At 45.0% G+C, this 22,579-nt stretch overlaps 1 protein-coding gene across 1 annotated transcript; it reads left to right on the forward strand.

Moving 5' to 3' along the window:
• Nucleotides 1–2,189: 2,189 nt before the first annotated feature.
• INHBA (inhibin subunit beta A) lies at nt 2,190–16,640 on the forward strand. Its single transcript, XM_049641308.1, has 3 exons — nt 2,190–2,289; nt 4,784–5,353; nt 14,745–16,640. Exons 2-3 carry the CDS (start codon nt 4,966–4,968, stop codon nt 15,629–15,631), a joined length of 1,275 nt encoding a protein of 424 aa, XP_049497265.1. The 5' UTR covers nt 2,190–2,289; nt 4,784–4,965; the 3' UTR covers nt 15,632–16,640.
• Nucleotides 16,641–22,579: the final 5,939 nt, after the last annotated feature.

Genomic DNA, 22,579 nt, shown 5'->3' on the forward strand with positions numbered 1-22,579 from the left:
ACCCTGGCCCCGAGAGCCGGGCTCGAGCAGCGGCCGCGTTCCGGCGTGATCCCTGGGAGCTGCCAGCAGGTGCTGCTCAAGGTACAGTAGCAGGCCGAGCAGCGGGCCCGCAGGGCCGGGGGTGGGGACGCTGCTGGGGGAGGGGGCAGGAAGTGAAAGAGAAACCAAACCCAGGCAGGAAAAGTAGATGCCTGTCAGGAGTTGGGCTGACCGGCTTACCCCTGGGCCCTGGAGTTCGGAAGGGAAGAGATCATTCCCAGTCCGCGATACTCGACAGAAGTTATTTTAACCTGCCTGCTTCCTCCACCACCCCCACTTTAATTTCCACCGGTGAGGAGGCATTTCCTCGGTGTGGCTCAGCTCTGAGGCTGGGGATTCAGGTGGAGAATGACATCATTGCTGGTGGGCTGACCTGGTAGGTGGGCACTTCAGAGGCATCCGGTGGCCAACTGGATCTGAGTCACGCACGTAGAGGGTCGCCCCTCTAGTCAGGGCCCTGCGAATTTCTGTGACACAACTGTTGACAAAGAGCCACCAGGCACCTCAAAAATAACACCACCTCCTATGTTCTGAACACGCACTTGACCCTGTCAGTTGAGTACTGTGGCTCCCCGCTTTACAGACGAGGACACCCGAAGCCTTAGGGGGTTGTATGGCTATAGGAGGCAGTGGAGCCAGGGTCTGATCTGCGTTTGTTTTGCGTACCCAGAGCTCATACACATGATGGGATTTCCAGGACACCAGGGTTCACGCCTGGGAGTGGTTTCAGAGGCCCTGCAGGCCAGTGCTCTCCAACAGTGCTTATCAAAAAGGATGGTGAAGATCCTTCCTTAGGCAGGGGTCAAGTCCATCCAATTCCAAATTGATGGGCAGTTTGGGAGTTAACCAACACCGATCCTGTTTATATCTTTCCTTCCCAGGTTCCCTCTGTGCCTCTACAGCCCAATGATTTAGTTTCCTATTTTATTTCTGCCTATACAGTTCTCAGAATACCCCCCCCCCCCCATCCCCAGCGTACAGCTCATCATCCCCACCGTCTCTGTGTTTAGCCAAGGCACACCCTCCTACATAGCAAACTTCTGGTGTCCTAAAGGAACCTGCTTCGACTACACATCAGGAGGCCAGAGCCTCTATATTTTACTTGTGGGTACAGTGAAAAGTTTATTTTATGCATGTTAAATCCTGCATACAAAACAACATATCTGGTCATATGGCTTGCATTAGCTCCCAATTTTGCACATTTTATTCCACTTGTCATGAGTACCCCGGCTTATGCTTCAGTTGTACTCCTTCAAACAGCCCTTCCCCACTATTCTCGTCTGAAGATTCCTTCCAACTGTTATTTCTCGGCCTTGCTAGCAACCTTCCTGCCCAACAAAAACCCTAACCGACATAACCCCCGTTTCAAAGAATGTTCATTCCTTTTCACTAATCTCACGTTGTATTTGTAACAATTTAAAAATCGTAGGGTTTGAAGTCCTGATAAAGAAGAATGGGGTGTGAGTCTTCCTTCTTCTTTTTTTTTTTTTTTTTTTTTTTTTTTTTGCTAGTTGGGAAGGATATTTGTAAAGTTCACTAGCAGAGAATGGCTGTTTTCAAAGTTCTTGGTGACAAATGATTTATGAAGCAGGCATTCAATGTCAAGATGTAAAATAATAGTGGAAGTCGGGTGGGGGGGACATCATCATATAGGTATACATATTTTCCCTTTTTTTTTCCTCAATGAAGTATCTTACTTTCATAAGTAAAATCAGAATCATTCTAAAGAGCACTGCAGATTTTCTTCCCTGTAAGAAACAATCAAAGACTTTGTAAATAGAGGCAACTTCATGAAGTAACAGATGTTTTATGTGAAGACATAAAACCCGAGCCTGAATATAATGAGAAGTGTGTGCTCGAGTAGTAAAAGTTGGAAGTTGGACACTCAGTGAGATATAGCTGTTCAGTTCCAGTGTTTTTCTAAAAGGTAGTCTAGTCAGTCAGAGGTTTGACTGGCTCAGTGATCACCAAGTTGTGTCCCAGCAGCCAAGAAAGGCTTTCCATCAGATAATGAATTATGAAATATGTCTCACAGTGGAAAAACCAGTCATCTGCTGATGTCATGCTGATTCTAACCAATCCCAAACAAAGCCCCAGCCCTCCTCTGTTTGAGTGGTACCAATGTGTGAGTGTGCAAATGAGTAGCACAGTATAAAACTTGAGAGTGCCAATACCATGAAGAGGAACTCCTCACACAGCTCTTTCCACACGATACAGGAGTCTGCCGGTGAAAGACAGAGGACCGGAAAGGTAATGCTTTTTTAACTCTTACTTAGGAGCTGTTGACACATTCATAGTCAGGAAGGTTACAAGGAGTTGACTTACTGCACTTCCAATGCACGTTGTAATTTGGTACCTTTTTATATTATTCAGGCAGGTTAATAATACAGCTTTTAATAGTAGAGCATGCAGAGAGATTGTGTGTTTATACAGCCCATTCAGCACTTATATACAAGTACATATGCCACAGGGAAAGCTGTTTTTAAGAGTTACATTCACAAACAGTAAATTCAGGGAACACACACATACTCGACATGCAGAGGGAATCCAAATATTGATAACTTGCCCTTATCTAAATGCTACTAGTAGGACTCCTGAGTTTTTTGGAGTCATTAAACTTTTAGGTTTATTTCAGACTCTCTTGTAAAACTTAATTGGACTACAAAATTCTTTGGGTGCTGTATATATGACGCCAACGAGGTAGAGTATGTTAAGTTTTGTATTTCAAAGATGTTTTATTAACAGATCATAAGGCAAATAAATGCCCCCCTCCCCATTCTCTTTCACCATTCCCTGCTTAAAAAAAAAAAAAAAAATTAGGCTCTTTAGGAAATGTTGACAAAAATCTTAAGAAGAGCAGAGTAATCGATGTTCCTGGAGGAGAAATCCCAAAGGTGATAGATGGCGTGGAACAGAGAAAGTCTTGCAAGTCATTGTTTTGGAAAAGGGGGACAGTGTGTCCGATTCAGAAAAGCATTGTTATCTATGCAAACTGTAATTTTAACTTAATGTCACAATTTATTCACCCTCCTCCCCTGGCCCTCAGATCCTAGGCTTGTAGTAATGGTATTTCTTAACTTTTTCCACCCAAAGCACATTGCTTAACTATGATGCTCTGAACACACTAGGTGTCAGATATAAGCTGACTGTATCTACAGAAACTGAGGGCTTATGTGTGGGAAAGAAACCGAGAGAGAAGGAAAGCTTTAACAGATGGACCTCTTAAAGATACTTCTGCATGATAAAAGCAATAAGACAGAAAATGAAAAAAAAAAGGGGGGGGGAGAATAAAAAAAACTCAGAGAGGCATTGTTTAAAAATTCACATTTTTCTTTTTCTGTGAACGCTGAAATCCATGATGATTTCATCTGTGCCTTTCCTTTGAGGGAAAAAGAAGCCGTCAAGGGGCCAGTCCATGAGCAGGCTGGTCCAGGACAGGGTAGGGGGATGGCTGAAAAACTCCCACATGGCGGAGAAAATCATTTGCCAGTATATTTCAGAGATTCTTTTCCCAGAGGACCAGTTATCCGAGTCATAGGAGCCCACTGTTTGTAGGGAATAATGTGGGAAAAGGCCAAATGAACTCTGCACTTTTATCTGTAAAGTCGGGGCTGGAGGTAGGCTGTAATTTGTGAGTGCGGGCGCGCAGGGCAGAAGGGGGCGGCGGCCGAGGAGAGGGAGAGGAGTTTCAGGTGACCGAGCAGGTTGACTTGCCTGTGGATCCTTCAGTGCGCGCCTGCACTTTGCGGTTGGGAAAAGTAGAGGGTGTTAGGTGACCCCAGACAGAAGTTCTCCCCGCCCCCCTCAGATCCCCTACCCGAGCCGAGGACCCTGAACATTTAAATATGAATGAATGGGAGACCGGCCACCTCTGGGACTCCCTCCAGCCAGGATGATCCACTGGCCCCCGGTGACCAGCCTGCCCCTCTTCCCGACCTCCAGGTACCTGTCCACCCACCTCCCGGGATCCTCGGCAGCCCCGCCTTTTGGGCCGGGCGGTGGGTCCCCTGGAGCAGAGGCCAGGTGGGCTGGAGGGCCCTGGGGGCACAGTGTTTCAACCCAGTCACCCCTGGAGATTGGGACAGTGCCTTCCAGCGGGGTTTTCTTTCCCGTCCAAAAGAGGAACTGGGTGAAGCAAGGGGACTGGGCAGAGAAAGAAAAAATAAAAGGGGGAAGTAGAACAAAATTGGAAGGATTTCTTTCAGAAGGGAAGTAGAACTCCCGAGAATGGTGATATCTGAAGAGAGGTGTGTGTGAGGGAGCAGTGAATAGAGCAGCCTGTCAGAAACCGGGCTGTCCCTCCCCTTCCTAATCACAGCCTCTACTCACAGAGCAACTCCCTCCCTCGCCCATTCACGCACTCACTTAGGACCAATCGTTCTCTCTCTCCCTCTCTCTCTCCCTCTCTCTCTCCCTCTCCCTCTCTCCCCCTCTTTTCCCTCTCCCTCTCTCTCCCTCCCTCTCTCTCCCTCCCTCTCTCTCCCTCTCCCCCCTTCTCTCCTCTCTCTCCCTCTCTCCCTGTCTCTCTCCCTCCCATCCTCTCTCTGTCTCTGTCTGTCTCCCCCCCCCCACCCTGTCTCTCCCTCCCTCCCTCTCTCCCTCCCTCCCTCCCTCCCTCCTTCTCTCTTACTCGGAGACAGTCAGAACTCTCCTCCCTGAGAGCCACAAACCTACCGCACTGACTGCATTCAGAGAGGGAACCTGCAAACAAAACTTCACAGAAAACTTTTTGTTCTTGTTCCAGAGAATTTGCTGAAGAGGAGGAGGGGGAAAAAAAGAAAGAAAAAAAGAAAAGAAAAGAAAAGAAAGAAAGAACGAAAGAAAGAAAGGGGGAAAAAAAAAAACCAAACCCAAACCTGTGCGTGAGTGGGGGTAGGAAAAGCAGGGCCTTTTAAAAAGGCAATCACAACAACTTTTGCTGCCAGGATGCCCTTGCTTTGGCTGCGAGGATTTCTGTTGGCGAGTTGCTGGATTATAGTGAGGAGTTCCCCCACCCCGGGATCCGAGGGGCCCAGCGCAGCCCCCGACTGCCCGTCCTGCGCGCTGGCCACCCTGCCAAAGGATGTACCCAACTCTCAGCCGGAGATGGTGGAGGCCGTCAAGAAACACATTTTAAACATGCTGCACTTGAAGAAGAGACCCGAAGTCACCCAGCCGGTGCCCAAGGCGGCGCTTCTGAACGCGATCAGGAAGCTCCATGTGGGCAAAGTGGGGGAGAACGGGTACGTGGAGATAGAGGATGACATCGGCAGGAGGGCAGAAATGAATGAACTCATGGAGCAGACCTCGGAGATCATCACGTTCGCGGAGTCAGGTCGGTGCCGGCCTGGGGGGTGGGGGGGGGGGGGGGGGGGCTGCGTCTCTCCGCGGCGGTCCGGGGGCCGAACTTGCGCCTCCGGCCGCGCGCTCTGCCCCGGGGAGGAGGTGAGGTGCCGGGCGCCGGTGGCGCCGGGGCCGGAGGGGAGGCGGGGGGTGGCGGGCGGGGGGTGGGGGTGGGGGGAGGACTTCTCCGCGGACGCGGAATTCGAGGCTGAGCCCTGGCTGGAGAGGCGGCGAGCTCACACTTGCTGAACTCGCCGGTGAGCCCGGAGCGAGCTCCGAGGGCCAGCGTGGGGCCGGGAGCCGGGCTGCGGGAGGCTCGCTCGCCCTGCCTGTGAAACCAGATCCGGGCAGCCGGATGAAAGCCCGGGCGTTTTCGGGTGCTGGGGGTGGGGGGAGCCCGGGAGGCTTCCGGACCCCATCCAAAGTTTTTAATGGGGGTGGGGGTGGGGGCGCGGAGCGCGGGTCGGGGTGGCCTGGCATGGATGGAGTCATTGTCTTAAGACAAACCTTCCCTTTAAAAGTCCAGTCAGGGGCCACACCAGGGAAGCAGGGCATATTCATTGGTGACAGTCAGTTTTGCCTTTAGAAAAAACTCTGCCTTGGAAGAGCACGGGCATCACATTCTAGGCAGCGAGGAGGGACTTTGGGGGGACAGTTGACATTGAACCCGCGGCCACTTTTGGAACACTGACTTTTGCTCTCTGAGCAACAACAGCACCACCACCAACAAAAAAGAGTTTTGTTCCCTGCAAAGTTACTAAAAGAGCTCTCTGGCAAGGAACGCAACCTTGACAGAGTGCTCTCAGATACTACACTGAGCTCTCACTCAATCCTTAAGAGGAAGAACTTTGATAGATTCTAATCCTTGGCTCTGGACCACGCTAACCTGTTGCTGGATAGAAAATACCTGTCAGAAGGGCGGCCACAGACCTGGAGCCAGGTTATTGGGTTATTTTTACAGTTATGTGACACAGACCCTTTGCCTGCCTACACGCCCCTGCACGCCCAGGCACACAGATGTGTTCATACCGTGTTACTTTCATGGTAATGCCAGGCTAAAGAATTGTTTCCCTTGCCAAATCCATTTGAAAGGAATGCCATTGTTTTGTTTGGTAGAGCATATGGCCAGTAAAGTATGTGCAGGGACTCCCAGCATTACTGTTTAAAAGTTTGCCGCAGCCGTATAAACAATTAAGGCAACACTCAGAATTTCCAATCCTGAAAACCTGTTGACTCAGATGTTCTGTTTTCAAGAAAACCCTGCCAGACCTGGGCATCCTTTTGGGGGAGCAGATAGATAGCCTGCTGGCTTCCTGGCTCCCCTCGTAGGAGAAGCCCTGACGTCCTGCAAGTTTCCCCGCAGGACAGTCTCTCTCTCTCTCTCTCTCTGTCTCTCTCTCTCTCTCTCTCTGTCTCTCTCACCAGAAGCTTCTTTTCAAAGAAGGTCTTTCTTTCTCAAAGCTCTTTCTCAATGCAGCCCCCGAAGGGCATGATAATGATGACTTTATCTGTTGAAGCTTATTGAGGAAAAAAAAAAGTCAGGTTGGAGTTTTCAAGTTGCACACTCAGTTTTTCCTCAACCTTTCCTGATGGCAAGGTAGGAAAGTAAGTGCTTACTGACATGGAGTCCAGTGTTGGGGGGTGGGGGGGGGGGATGGATTCCAGTGGTCTAGAGGTCTGCTCCCAGTGCTGACACAAAGGGACCCTGTCTAGGTTTTTATATACCAATTACCACACATGATGGCTTTAATTGCAAGCCTTACTCAATTGGCTTTACCCGCATCGGATGACTAAGTATACCTATGACTTTGACCACTTTTAATATACACCTGATGCTGGCAACAGCATCTGACTTAGCTGACTTGTCTAGCAAACCACTCTTTTGGCACTGAGAGATTTTGCAGTGAAAGAATTTGACCTTTAGCATTCTTTCTTACTTATGGCCTTCATCTCAGTGCCGGTCTTTTTCTTATTTATATGAAATCTCGGCTTTTTTTTTTTTTAAACTTTTCTGTTACGTGTTTAGTTTAAAAGAAATTGAGTTACTTTTTAAAAAGGTGATTCATTTGACTCACACGTTGACTCCAGTTTAAGGTTTGTAATGGAAAACTCCTCCTGGTTGAGTTTACAACTTGACTTTGGGTCAGCTGCTGGAGTCCCAGAAAAGGTTTATTACACTTAACTTATTTTTCTCATCTGAGAAGTTTCACACATCAACTTTAAGTTGGTTTACTATGACTTCACGGAATTAATGATTGCTATGTGGACCGTCTGCTCTCCAAGCAGAGTACCATATGAGTATGTTGTTGCTGATTTTGCTAACCAGGAAAGAGCTTCATCATCTGAATATACAAAAATGTCTTGTTGCTTTTGGAATAGTTCAACCTTAATCATATTCAAACTATGTCAAACTGTAAGAATTTGGAGAATAGCAAAGGGTATTCATTTTGCTTTTCTTTATAAACTATTGGGTAGCAGCGAATCCCAGTCAGTTAGTGTCACCAATGCCCGTGACACTGACGCATACCCACAGATGTATCTTTCAACCTTAAGATTCCTCGACTGGGGGAATTCCTGCTTAACTTTTGCCCTCGGCCCCCTTCTTGATGGTTAAATGAGGCCGCGATGCGGCCCAGCAGCTGAGCAACTACAAAAAGCTCAAGCGTCTAGAACTCTTGGAACTGAGTTTGTCCCACTGAGCTCAGGTGGAAAGTCCCATCTTTGTAAAGCTGATACGAGTTGTTATTAACTAAGTGGTGAGGAATTGCTCTCAGGCTCTCTGACATTCATCCCAACAAATAAAAATTATTTTTTTAATGCATGTCATCCAAGATTGCTCATCATTACTACATTCTCTAGATGGCTGGCACAGAATCCTCTGTGTTTACCTTAAGTCCTTAAAGGAAAAAAAGAAGGGATGGGTAGAGTCAAGTCCACTCTGTCTATAATTGTCAATGAAGCTGGGATCAGTGGCCTTCTTGACTCCTATATCTTATTTTATCTTCTTGTGATCCGTGACAATATCTGGTCAATGTACAATAGCAACCTATCATTGAGTCTCCATATGCTGCCAGATTTACATACTGGTGGCGGTAATCAACTTAGACATTGATAGCACTTGTTGGAGAACAGAGAGGGAAAGAAAGACAAGTGGAGCGCCAAGAAATGGAAAATGCTCACTAAGCCCAGGTGTTGTTGAAAGTAACCCTTAAATCTCCCTTCTTGGAGGATTCCAGTTACAGAAGATTTGAATTAGAAATAGACACTTCCCAAACAGGGGCCTAAGAAGGCTTGCTTGGATGACTGTTTTCCCCCAGCCCAAGAAAGCCGTCTCAAGGTGGACTTGACTCCCACCATTCCATGCCAGTCTAATGAACTTTCCTGTGAATTACCCGTCACTGAAGGGTGCCTTTAGTTAGGGGTTACACACTTTCTTCTCCCAATAATGGGCAATGATTGGCCACAAGAGGGCGCATTCCAAAGACTTTTGCTCCTTCCCATTTAATCTAAGGAAACGCAATTTCACCTCCTGGAAGTCCCATTCTGCAGCACCCAAATCTTGGTGCTTGTCAGTTGCCCCCTGCTTCCTCTCGTCCTCCAGAAAAAGTTAGGATTTTATGGGATGGGAGAAACATGACTCCCTGTGATACAGTAAATGAGACAGAAGAAAAGAAATGAGAATTCTAGTGATGCATGTGAACATTCCCGAGCTCTATGGAAGGCAGAGGAATGATACATTTCAGAAGCAGAGCGTGGAGAAATGTGACCATGAATCATCAGCAATACTGATCTGCTCACACATCTCTCCCTAAGACGGCTGGCTGCCTGGGCTTTTACAAAAATGCCTTCCGGCTCCCCTCATTTCATTGCCTGGTTTCCCTGTCTTATCAACGCTTTTCACCAGGGACAAATGACAAGTGACTTCCAACAGGGAGGAAAGGGCTGTTTGGTGACTGCCTTGTGAAAAATTGGGTACGGCTTTGGGGGGTGCGTTTGTTTCCGAAGTCAGAGTGTGCAGCGAGATGGTGGCAGAAAGACCAGAAGCAAGATGCCTAGTGGTTTTGGGCCTGTGACGTAGGTGGATCTGAGTGGGGGCAGCGAGCTGTCAGAGGGCAGAAAGTCGGCTTTCGTATTTGGAGAACTGGGAGTAATACCTTCCCAGGCACTTTTTGTGAGAACATATTATTTGTCTTGGCCCCTCTTCTGCTAAACTATACTCGAGCATGAGCTGTAGATCAGAATTCCTCATACTCGACTGGTCCCTAGATCCAAAACCCAAAGTGTAAAAGTTCGCAGGAACTTTGGAAGAGGTCTCTGAAATTTCTGTGGGTTGAATCTTAAGAATTTTTTTTCTACTTCTTCTAGGATCCTAAGCCCCTTTCTCTCTCTATTTCATCCCTATTTGAATGGGAGACACAGGAATGTGGCCGAGCATTTGCAATTCAATAACACATCCTAAGATAAAAATATTAAGGCTAAAAAAAAAATCCAATCCAGATAATTTATGACCAAAAAGACCTCTGAGGCAGGTTAAAGGAGGCATAACCTTGAAGACCCCACTTTCTGCCATCTGCAGAGACCCCTGAAAACAGCTCAAATGCAAAGTTAGTGCTTTAGAGAACACATATGCTGTAACCGGTAGTTCTGTATACTGGTACCAGGGACTATACCATATCTAGGCACAGTGAAACCTGGATGAAGAATGGGAAATTAAAGTAACAGCAGCATTTTACAAGGAGCCCCCCTCCACCTGCCCCGCCTCCCGTGGCGAGTTTAAATCTATAAACAAGATTTTCCACATTCACATTAGAGACATAATTATTACCCATAGGTACAAGGGCAGCATACTTTGGGCAGGACCCTGGTGAGGCGAACAAAGCAGAATACAAACGAAATGCGAAGTGTGCATGTGTGTGTGTGTGTGTGTGTGTGTGTGTGTGTATTGCGTGTATTGCTTATTTCATGAGAAATGTTCATCTGCCCACAGATCTGAGGTGTGGGGCTTGAGGGGGAGCAGAATTTTGAGTCCCGGTGTGGGGGAAGAGAACAACAAGGGGCTTGGCTGCTTAACCCTTGGCAGGCCTGCTTTCATGATTGAGTTATTAAAAATATCTGAAAAATCCTGAAAGCAAAGGAAAAGGTGCTTTCAGGTGTTCTGACTTCTAGCTTCCGGTCTTTCCTCAGTCCAGTCCCTCCTTCCCCGGCAACATTTCAAAGGTCTTCCCTGTAAAGTGCAATTTTTCAGCCTCCTACTCATTTTTATGCACCTTTCTCTCTCCCTTTGGTATGTGTCCCCCGAACTCATAGAGGTTTAAGTGATGAAATATTATCACCCACATGGGTTTGCGTGGGACTTTCTTAGTGAATTACTCAGGCAGAGCAGGCTGTGATACAAGCCTTGCTCACGAGCCTCGGGAGGGAAAAAATAGCACAGAGGATGAAAAGAATATTATCAGAGAGTAGGTAATGAAAGGTTAGCAAAGCCACCAGCTATATCTAGTTAGATAGGTAATAATGCAGGAACCCAGAGCGCACCTGTATAAGCTAATGCTGTACCTGCTCCCAAAGCATTGTGGGAAGGCTTCCATTTCAGGATTTGATGCAGGAGATATTTAAGTCAAACCTGAAACTGATTAGTAATTGATCCTAAACACCTCAGCCTCAGGCAACCTCCTTCCATTTTTTTCAAACTGTTATGCATAGAGATTTGAAGATTGGAGCATCCTAAAAGCATCACTGCGGTATAACAATCTCCCTTAGGTAGAATACAGATAAAAGGGAATATAATCAAGTGACTAGTTATATTTTCCATACCTAAGGAATTTGAGGGTTGTAATATCTTTCTGAAACCTGGAGCCCTGATAAATATTAATCATCTCAGCTTCTAGCTGTCTCATTCTCTCCACCCCCTTCTGCAATGAAAGCTAAATGTAAAAGAAAAAAAATATTGCACTGCTTAATAAGTCAAATACAATAGAACTTTTAAAATGTACCTGCATATAAGGTAGACATTAGGAAGACTTGCATCTCTCTCTTCCCCCTGTTCTCCTGAGCATTATGGCAACAGCATTTTCATGAAATTGGATCTGTTTTATTTTTTTTCCCTGATAAAATATCATGCAATATACAAATAGCAGTTCCAGAAATGGACACCAGGAGAAGGAGGCGACAGGCATGTCAATTAGTAGGGGGAAAATCCAAATGTCAGAAATATGGGGGAGAGATACAGCACGCAGGCAATGGAAGCAAATACAGGGAACAGAATCTTTCAGCTCAGATAATTAAACCAATGCATAAATCAGTGCTGTGCCTCTCCACAGTATGCAGGCGATGCCATGCAGTTAATTATCAGCCAGGACCAGGTTGAAAGTCATTTTATGATGCCTCTCTGATCCTAATATAACAGCACCTGACAGATTGAGCCCCCTCTAATGAGTACTCTCTTTGTATGATCCTCTCTCAGGAACACTAAATCATTTGCTTCCAAGTACAGCTGCCTGTGAAGAAGGGGAGGGGCTATATCCTGCGTTAGAAACCTGCTCCTGTGAACTAAGGGGCTCTCCTCTAGGCTGTTCCTGGAAGCCAGCGACCTTAGCCTCCCTGGCCCTAGGAAGGCAGTTTGCACAGGCTGTCTCGGCTTCAATCCAGTGGGCCAGTGAGCCCACCCTGGCCCCCCCCCCCCCCCCCCGCATATCCGTGGACTTCTCTGGACTCTATTCATGGGAAGTCCAATGTGTGCTGGTCTGCACTGCCATCTGGACCCTCTCTATAACCGAGCACTGGCTGCCTTCACCCCAGCCCCTCCTGTCAAGCCCAGGTGAAAGCCTAGCAGAGCCTGTGGGAAGGAGTTACCTGAAACCCAGAGAGCTTTTCCCATTCTGAGGACGAGTCAGATTCTCCAGTTTCACACTCTTTCCTAGAAAAACAAAACACAACCTTGTGCCCTCTGGCTTCTCTAATTTAGCAGCTACTATCTCTCGGTCTTTAGGGTGGCACCCTGCACAGTTTAAGGTTTCAGACGCTGGCCTACGTCGAGGCAGAAGGGAGAACAGCAGGTAGCTTGTGACTGTTCTCTGCGGGGCAGGGTGGAGGTGCCCACGGCGGAGGGAGCCTGCACCCTCCTTCAGGCCGGCTCTTAGAGGCTTGGGTGGCTTCCGGAAGCTGCTTGTCTTTTTAAATTTAAATCATTAAGCTCTCCTTCCTAGAGTCTTCTCTTTTCCTTTCTTAAACAAAACAAAACAAAACAAAAAACAGCAACAGAGAAACCCACCTTTGTAGCAAAGGGGCTACTGCATTCACGTTTTGAAAAGAAATCATGCCCCCTAAAAAAAGACAGTCCCCCCCTTCTTCTAACTGCTCTCCGCTCTAGTGATCTAATCATAAACCTAGCTTTATTATTCATTTCAACTCCTGCCAGGGACCCAGGGCTGGAGGCAAAGGGACCCCCCACCCCCTGCACCACCACCACCACCAATGTGGCCAGGGTCCTACAACTTTATACCAAGATGCCGGAGAATCTTTTGTATACATATGTAGCCTTTCCTGGCCCTGGCCTCAGTGAATTTACCACTATCAGAATCGCAGTGTGCAGAGTGTGTTAAATTAAGAACAGAATCTACAGTGCGCAATGCACAGAAAAGCCTGCCTTCTGCTGCAGAGAACTTGAACGAGTGCCGAAAATTTATAGTACCGTAAACATCTCAGAGCTGAGAGTGATAAGTATGGCTGGATTTCCGTTAGCTATAGAAATCCAGGCAGGGAGACCCTCCTAGGGAGTTGCGAGTTCTAAGATGAACTTCTCCTGACATTGTTCTCAGATTTGTGTGCGAGATGGGTGTGCATGAGACTGTTGTAAGCAGGCACACGCAGGAGGCGGCCATGAAAAGAGGGCACGTTTCATATACCACCAAGGGGTAAAAGTGGAACTGAGGGAAGGTGTTTCATCAACCCGAGAATTCCAGTCTGGACACCTGCTCCTTGCAGTAAATGTTGTTACATGTACAGACATACAGGTGCTTATGGAAGGAGAAGGGAGTAGTGTGAACTAGGCAAGAACTGAATGGTCTCTGAATCCAACTCCCTCGCCATTGTGGGGGTTGCCCCTCTGTTAGTAGCAGTCGCTGTAATTGGGGCTCATTAAGCTGCATTCAGAAGGGAACGAGGCAAAAATGGGGCACACGGCAGTAGGGGGTGGATCTCCTAATCTAATATAACTCAAGACTGAAGATGCCTCCATTTGTTAATAGGGAGTCAGGCGATTGCCTACTTCCTGGTAAATGCTGGACCATGACCGTGAACAAGATGGATAGGATCTCAGACCTGGGGCATCCTAAATTAGACTGGCAGGAGGGTCGGGGAAGTGGTGTGGTCTCATCTGCAAACCAAAACCTCATCAAGGGCAGCCACTGAAGGTGACGTGTTGGGAGCTGGAGGATTCTAGACGAGGGGCACCCTGCCTGGAGGTGAGAGAGCGCATGGGATGCTTCTGACCTCAAACACTGTGTGGCTGTGCCACAGAGGACGGGGCGCTGGGAGAGAGCCGGAGTTGAGGCAGAGCCCAGAGTCCCGGGTGGCTCCTGTTTTATACCTGCTGAATGCTGAAATGATGGGAGAGGGGCCTGGCTTTATGCTGAAAGGCCAGATGCAAGCAAAGACTGTCGTGGTGACCCAGCAAAGAAATGATGGACAAGTGAAGCAGGTTGTGGTGAGGGAGGAGGAGTCTAGCTCTGTGGGCACTTCCGTCGGGGGGGGGGTGGTGTTTGCGTGTTTATGTGGGAACAGCACAGCTTCCACGACTTGCTAGAGCTCACGGGGTGCCTTCATCTGTGTGATCCCATTTGATCCTTCCAAACCTGAGGCATAAGGGGTCAAATGTCTTTATGACATTCCCATTTTATAGAAGAAGAAACTGAGATTAAGCGGCTAGGGAACAGACACAGACCTCCCGGGCTTCTGGACACTGACTGAGATCTGGGCTCTCTTCTTTCTAGGGCAAGAGTTGACAAACTTTCTCTGGAAAGGGCCAGAGAGCAAAGATTTGAAGCTTTGTGGGCCAGTCTGTCTTGTGACTGGCGGGGACCTAGTGCGAAAGCAGCCACAGACAGCCTATGAAGAAATGAGTGTAGCCGGGGCCCCGTTAAACCTTATCACAGGCGCTGAAGCGTCCATTTCATATAATTTTCCCATGTCACCAAAATCCTATTTTTCTTCAACCATTTAAAAATGTCAAAAGTGTTCTTACAGTCAGGGGGCCACAATCCTCTGACCCCTGTTGGAGATGGCCTGTGGCAGAGGCCCCACGCCTGCCTGAAATTAGTGACTGGTGACCAACATCGCAACTAACGAGTGTCCCTGCTCTCTCTTGTGCTGTGTTTCGTCTGCAGGCACAGCCAGGAAAACACTGCACTTTGAGATTTCCAAAGAAGGCAGTGACCTGTCGGTAGTGGAACGCGCAGAAGTCTGGCTCTTCCTCAAAGTCCCCAAGGCCAACAGGACCAGGACCAAAGTCACCATCCAGCTCTTGCAGAAACAACCCCAGGGCGGCGTGGACGCAGGGGAGGAGGCAGAGGAAATGGGCTTGATGGAGGAGAGAAACGAGGTGTTGATATCGGAAAAGGTGGTGGATGCCCGGAAGAGCACGTGGCACATCTTCCCCGTCTCCAGCAGCATCCAGCGGTTGCTGGACCAGGGCAAGAGCTCCCTGGACGTTCGGATTGCCTGTGAGCAGTGCCATGAGACGGGTGCCAGCCTGGTGCTCCTGGGCAAGAAGAAGAAGAAGGAGGAGGAGGGCGAAGGGAAGAAGAAGGACGGAGGAGACGGAGGGGCAGGGGCAGACGAGGACAAGGAGCAGTCCCACAGACCTTTCCTCATGCTGCAGGCCCGCCAGTCTGAAGACCACCCTCATCGGCGGCGGAGGCGGGGCTTGGAGTGTGACGGCAAGGTCAACATCTGCTGTAAGAAACAGTTCTTTGTTAGTTTCAAGGACATTGGCTGGAATGACTGGATCATCGCTCCCTCCGGCTATCACGCCAACTACTGCGAGGGTGAGTGCCCGAGCCACATAGCAGGCACATCTGGGTCCTCGCTCTCCTTTCACTCGACCGTCATCAACCACTACCGCATGCGGGGCCACAGCCCCTTCGCCAACCTCAAGTCGTGCTGTGTGCCCACCAAGCTGAGACCCATGTCCATGCTGTACTATGATGATGGGCAGAACATCATCAAAAAGGACATTCAGAACATGATAGTGGAGGAGTGTGGGTGCTCATAGAGCGCCCAGCCCAGGGGGGACGGGAGCCAGAGTTGTCCAGAGAAGACAGTGGCAACATGAAGAAGTGTTTAAGGTTTCGGAGTTAAACGAGGAGAAAAAATATATATAGAGAAATTTAAAAAAAATAAACTAAAAACAAAACCTGAAACAGATGAAGGAAGATGTGGAAAAATTCCTTAGCCAGGGCTCAGAGATGAAGCAGTGAACAAGATGGGAGTTGGGAGGGAAAGGGAGAAAGGCGTGCCCTTCGTTTCTTCCGGTATCTATCAAAGTGATGACATCCGTTGCTTACACGGGAGTATCATCCCCTCCTTTTCAGTCCCCCTTCAGTGTGAGCCTCGAAGTCAACTTGTCTGGTCTGCAGGAATGTGGGCTAGCACAACCCAAATAGCATCTAGAAAGCCATGAGTTTGAAAGAGCCAGTTACAGGCACTTTCCCATCCAGTTACCCAGGTTGTAAGGTATGTCTGTGTGACCCTCTCTCTGTGTATATCAGCCCGTGCACACACGCACACAGACACACACACCACAGACACACACACACACACACACACACACACAGACGCGTTTCCACACAGCCCATGCACACACACACGTACCGGTAGGAGAACTATAGTGTGCAGGTGGTACACTTCCTTTTCTGCACCAGTTTTGCAACAAAGCAAAACAGAACAAAAACCAACCTAAAAAAAAAAAATTGAAAACAAGAATGGGAAGAGAGAAAAATCAAGGAACAAAGAATACCAAGTCACATTTCGTTAAGGTGCTTATGATCTTAGAACTATGCAACCTAATAGGTTTGAAACTGTTTACCTGAGAGAGAACAAAAAGAGAGACTTTTTTGTATTGGAAGTAACCTGATTAATTTTTATTTTCTTCAAGGAGAGATACTTGAAAGGAATATGTTTGTCCATCTGTTGGATCCAAACATTTCTATATTTTGTAAATGTTGTTTTTTTTTTATCGTTTACTATTTGCACTACAATGGTGTTTGACCTGTCTAATCCCTTATTTAACAAGTATTTTCTGTGGGTGGGGGTGGGGGGGGTTAAGAGCTGCACTTAATGTGAGCTATAAAAGAACTGCTACAGCACACAAAATAGCTATTTTTATTATTATAATTATAATTATTATTATTATTTTGTACCTTAAAAAATAGACACATACACCAAAGACATTTGTGTGAGCCTTTAAACAGTCTGTCTGTGGTTGGTATCATTCACCATCAGTGAGTCAGGGGTTGGGATTCAAGGTGGAGTAGGGTGGATCGTGTTCAGGCTTCAGAGACCTGAGAAGTTTGGGTTTTGACTCCTTTGACATCCATTAAGCAGGACATTTCATACTGGACGTACAGTAGTTGTACACTGTTGGATGTCAAGTTCAATCGGATTCACAGAACACTACATGCTTGTATGTGTATATATACATTGCTTGTGCATATGCGTACCTGTGTGTATATATACATGTATTGCATCATGCCCATATACACATTTTAAGGACTTCAGGCTGTCATTTTTTAAATGTTCTTAAAGCAATGAATGTTTGTGTGCAAAACACAGTATTTTTAAGAAGGATAGGCTATAGTTTTGCTTTTACTCTGAATTAGGTGGGCACGTTTCAAAAAGTTGGGTGGGAAGAAGCCTGGAAATGCCAGTGAATATTCAGCAAGACCCTCTTTCCATGTGCAGGGACTGAGTTCCCTCTTCTCTCTTGTCCCCCACCTCCACCCCACCAGGGAAAACAGGAAACTCATGTTCTTCAAGGTTCTAGGCTGATCTGAAGTTGTTTTTTTTTGTTTGTTTTTTTGGTAACTTATATTTATTATCTATTGGAATCAATCTTAAATCAGAAAGCTTTTTCAGAAAGAAAAAATTAATCTTTAGGCCTTTGGTTACTTTTTTTTTTTTTTTGTGATTAAGGCCTGCTTGTGAGAAATTTTACTTGCTGGGCTAGATAATGTTGTTGTCACTAGTAAAAAGATAAATAACTTGTGGGGGGGAAGGTCTTAAGAGTTTGAGAGTAAGAAAGAGAACTGCGGGGGTGACAGCAGTGGTAAAAATCCCTAATATTTTATTTAATTTACAGCCAAAACTCTTGATACATAAGTTTGTATGTATTGACTCAGATGCAAAAAAAGAAAAAAAAACACTTTGTTTTATAAATATCAAAGTACATGCTTAAAGCTAAATTTCTACTAATTTATTCCACAGTATTTAGCTTGCCTAGGATAGCTCATAAGTTATTCATTTATATGCTTTTAAAAATACAGAGCCTTATTTTTACTGACTTGTTTGAAGTTTGCAAAAATTGAAAAAAATACTAATAATTTGGAAAAAAATTGCATTCGTTAGCATTTTGTAAAATACTGAAATTTTCAGCCCTATGTCCATTCATAGATTAAAAAAAGTAATTGTAGGAAAATAAAATAGTGAGAAACCAAACATTACAAAAGGTGGTTTAGCTCTTCTTGAGATAAATACTAAATCGGTATACTATGTAACACTAGGCTGTATGTAGGCAAATTATTTTAATGTTATTACTGGGCAAATATACTTACTACATCTTGAGGTCCATCCTTTCTTAGGCAGAAATATAACACGTACTACATGGGAGTGGACTCTAAGTGCAAGAGAGAGAGCATGGAAAATTGGTCCTTGCTTCCTCACTCTTAACCACTGACGAGGAAGAGGAAATCGAAATCGTGCAGGTGGGGGAGGTGCGCATGGTGAGGAAAGCTTCAAGGAGAGGGGGATGGCAGTGTTCAACTTTACAAATTGCCATGAAAAACTTAGAGGGTGTTTTGAACTGCGTCTTAACTGTTACTGGAACTAATAGCGGAACCCATGAAAATAAGCGTGGGGAACCAAGTCCTAGTTCCCTGTGTGCTAGCAGAGATGGCCAGGGCAATGGGAAAAACAAGATGTTCGAAAGACAGTTGCTACCTGTTTGTGGCTCCATTCATCTCAAGTGCGTGCCCCATCTTTGTAAGCCCTTTAAAAGAGTGCTTGACCTATTGGGGGTAAGATGGAGTTTGACTAGTGGCCACAGTAATTAGAGCAGAGCAAAGTGAAATCCATACGACAATATTTTCATGGGATGATTTAATTGAAACTAAATGATCGAGTTATCAAATACCTATAAACTTTAACTTTATTTCATTAAATTTATATGGCCTTGAAATAGAATGATAAGTTATTGCTATCTTCAATAACCTTGGAAGATATGCGGGCTTGTGAATAACCCCACTTTTCATGTAGCAGCATGAGGCCAAAAGAAAAAACTTTAAAATTCTACCATATTGGGCTCTTCAGAGTATGTTTTCCTTAAAACAGGGTGGCTCTGGCTGATCTTAGCATCTCTCTACTCTTCTCTAGGGCTGATCTCTAGGCTCTTAAAAATCTACACATACCAGTCTTAAAAGCTCTGAAAAGCATTCGTCCCCAAGTATCTTTTAAGAATGATATATATTTTGTAGTTTGGACTCTTCTTTCTCCCTGTTTTCCTTTTTTCCTCCCTTCCTTCCTTCCTTCCTTTCTTTTCTTCCTTTCTCTCTTTCTTCGTCCTTTCTTTCTTTCTTTCTTTCTTTCTTTCTTCTTTCACTTTTTAAAAATTTTTTTCAAAAAAAGCATGGCAAATTCCAGCACACTGACTTGGGGTTTTTCTTGCCCCAGAAGACCAATCAATTTCATAGATATTTAAGATTGATTCCACACTCTGTTTTCCAGGAGAATGCCTGCATTCTCCTCTAAGGAAGAGCAAGTGAATTTTTTTTTCACCCCCGTGGGATTGGACCTCGAGAAGTAAGTCTAAAAAATAGAGAGCGTGAATGCCCCAGTTGTATTAAGCTTAGATTCAAATTATTATGTTCACTTGAAAAAATGATTTCCCGGGGGCCTTTTGGCAACTTCCCTTTTCAATGTAGAGAAAAACTTAGTCACCCTGAAAACCTACACAATAAACGAAACTTGTAGATGTGGGCAGGAGGTTTGGGGGTGGACATTGTGTGTGTTTAAATTAAACCCTTTATCACTGAAAGCTGTTGTATGGGTCAGAGAGGATGAATGCTCACTCAGAAGCTGTTCACATCTTCAAGAGCAGAAGCAAACCACATGTCTCAGCTCTATTATTTATTTTTTATGCATAAAGTGCATCATTTCTTCTGTATTAATTTCCAGTGGGTTTTACCCTCTATTTAAATGCTTTGAAAAACAGTGCATTGACAATGGGTTGATATTTTTCTTTAAAAGAAAAATATAATTATGAAAGCCAAGATAATCTGAAGCCTGTTTTGTTTTAAAACTTTTTATGTTCTGTGGTTGATGTTGTTTGTTTGTTTGTTTGTTTTTATTTTTTATTTTTATTTTATTTTATTTTTTTTTGTTTTGGCATACTACATGCAGTTCTTTAACCGATGTCTGTTTGGCTAATGTAATTAAAGTTGTTAATTTATATGAGTGCATTTCAACTATGTCAATGGTTTCTTAATATTTATTGTGTAGAAGTACTGGTAATTTTTTTATTTACAATCTGTTTAAAGAGATAACAGTTTGATATGTTTTCATGTGTTTATAGCGGAAGTTATTTATTTCTATGGCATTCCAGCGGATATTTTGGTGTTTGCAAGGCATGCAGTCAATATTTTGTACAGTTAGTGGACAGTATTCAGCAGCGCCTGATAGCTTCTTTGGCCTTATGTTAAATAAAAAACCTGTTTGGGATTTATTTTTTATTTTTATTTTTATTCTATGTCTTATTGGTTTTCCAAGATCAACTTGGCACACACACTGCTACACCCTTCGCTGTGTGATAATTTCATTTCTCCTGTAATTCTTGGGAAAAGTATGAGACACAGACTGAACGGAAGAGAGAGGGCACCAAAGCTGGAACAGGAGAACTCAGGGAGGAAAAGAATAACTATTGCTGTGGCAGGGCTTTGTAATAAGCTGCAGATGCTTGGACCAGCAGGAGTTATATTTTATTCATTTTGTTAATTTCCCATTTCTCAAGCTGTAGTGGCAAGTAACATGAAATAAAGCAACATTCCCTTCTTCCCTCCGTCCCTTCCTCCCTCCTCCTTCTCTCCTTCCCTATGTCCTCTCTTTTCCCTCCCTTCTTTCTTATTCCTTTCCTTCTGGCTAGAAAATCCGAATTGCATGAGAGCAGAAAACAGCATACCTTAGGAAAGAAAAGAACCTAGACCAACAGGACCAATATGGACTCAAAGAAGGACAGTCAACAATGAATTGATTGTTCAATCTTTTCTTCTATAGGTTTCCCTGTAGTATCTGTGCCAATCTAAGAGGTTATATGGAGAAACTAACTCCTGTAAACACCCTGGGTATTGCCGGGTGAACCAAGCAAGTCCTGTGTGCCCATTGGGTAGATGTTACTTTCCCTGCTTTTACATCCGAGGCATAAAGTAACATTAATTGGAACTAGGATTCCAATCCAGGTCTATCTTCAAGTCTAAAGTTATTACTTTGCTGCCCCGGACCCTGATATTTATATTAGTTTCTTTATGGACTGAGAAAAAAAAGAGGGAGGTGGCCATGGGGGTTGGGACTGAGTGTTGAAGACACTTCTAACTTTTAACCACACTTTATATTCACCAGACAGTTTACTTATCTCCAAGTGAAATGCCAGGTTCATGTAAAATTGTATTAAACCCTTTTTATTTGTTTTAGGTAGAAAAGTTACATTTTTTGAAAATTAAAAATGAGAGTTGTTCCAGTTTTGCTTTATATTTATGAATATGTCTTATTTTTTCTATTCTCATATTGTGCTACATGAAACCTTTTACCCAAAGTATCTTTCTTTATGGGCCCAGTGGTATTCTTGCGTGCACGTGTGTGGGTACACACAGGAGCACGTGTGTTAGCCTTCATTTCCTGCCAGGTTTAATAATGAATGCATGTTAGTAACTAAGTAAAAACTCCACTAAATTACAAATGAGTAACATTATTATAAAATTTATACAGATATTACCATCATTAAGGCAAAAATAACAGAAACCAAAGTCAAGTGTAGAAAAATATATCAATATGTATATATATATATGTTACACGCTAACGTATATGATGAAGATGCATATATATGGGGCACAGTGTCATCATTCAAGGGGAACTGCCAAATCCATTTAATTTAGAAGTTCGATGCTTTCTCAGAAAACAGTTTAATTGTCTGAGGAGGTATCCAAGTGTAAGGGCACAGAGCATTGCATTAATTTCCTCTTGCATCAAATAATGGCGTCGGCTCCTTTGAAAGAATTCTGGTGTTTCTGCGTTGAATCCAATTTTAAGTCTTCTCTTTGGTCCATGAAAAGGCAGGATTCATTAGAAATTCTCCATTACACTCTTTCAGGCTTTCTTGAATTGTCATGTAATTAACAGCGAGAAGAAAAAAGGGAGGCAAATTGTTTATCCACAAGCAAAAAAAAAAAAAAAAAAAAAAAAACCCAAAAAACCCACAGAGCTGTTTCAAGACTTTTTAGACATCAGCAATTGTCCCCCTTGCCTCTGTGCACTTTGGGAAGAGCTTGAAATCCTCAGAGTCCAGCAAGATGTCACATCACTAGAGGGACACCAGAGAAGTCCTCTTCTCACAGAACCCTTGGCAGTTAAAATCCCACAGTGGGTTTGAGAAATACCAGGCCAACTGATTGACTAAAAATGATGAGGAGTCTTACTTTTTAAAACTGATTTCTGCTCAGCAAGGAGTCCGAAGGAGCTCGGAGGGAAGGTCCGGTCAGGGTCAGAAAAGAGTTAAGGTGCAGCTGTCATTCCTCCTGTCACGGTGCTGGCAGTGCCTCCATCATTGTCCGTGTGGGGACGCACTGTTCTAAGACAAACACTGTCATGTGGCAGCAAAGGTCCCACCGAATATATACGTCTTTCATTAATGAAGTTGTCCCAACACCGTTGAGCCCCACAGCCCAAAAGCTTAAAAAGC

The sequence above is a fragment of the Panthera uncia genome, chromosome A2 (assembly GCF_023721935.1).
Source record: "Panthera uncia isolate 11264 chromosome A2, Puncia_PCG_1.0, whole genome shotgun sequence".
NCBI classification, from domain to species: Eukaryota; Metazoa; Chordata; class Mammalia; order Carnivora; family Felidae; genus Panthera; species Panthera uncia.

Excerpts from the sequence above, each read along its gene's own strand:
- INHBA (XM_049641308.1), top strand. The coding sequence starts at position 4,966 with ATGCCCTTGCTTTGGCTGCGAGGATTTCTGTTGGCGAGTTGCTGGATT. Across the intron at positions 5,354-14,744 it reads CATCACGTTCGCGGAGTCAG|GCACAGCCAGGAAAACACTG; the intron begins GTCGGTGCCGGC and ends TTTCGTCTGCAG.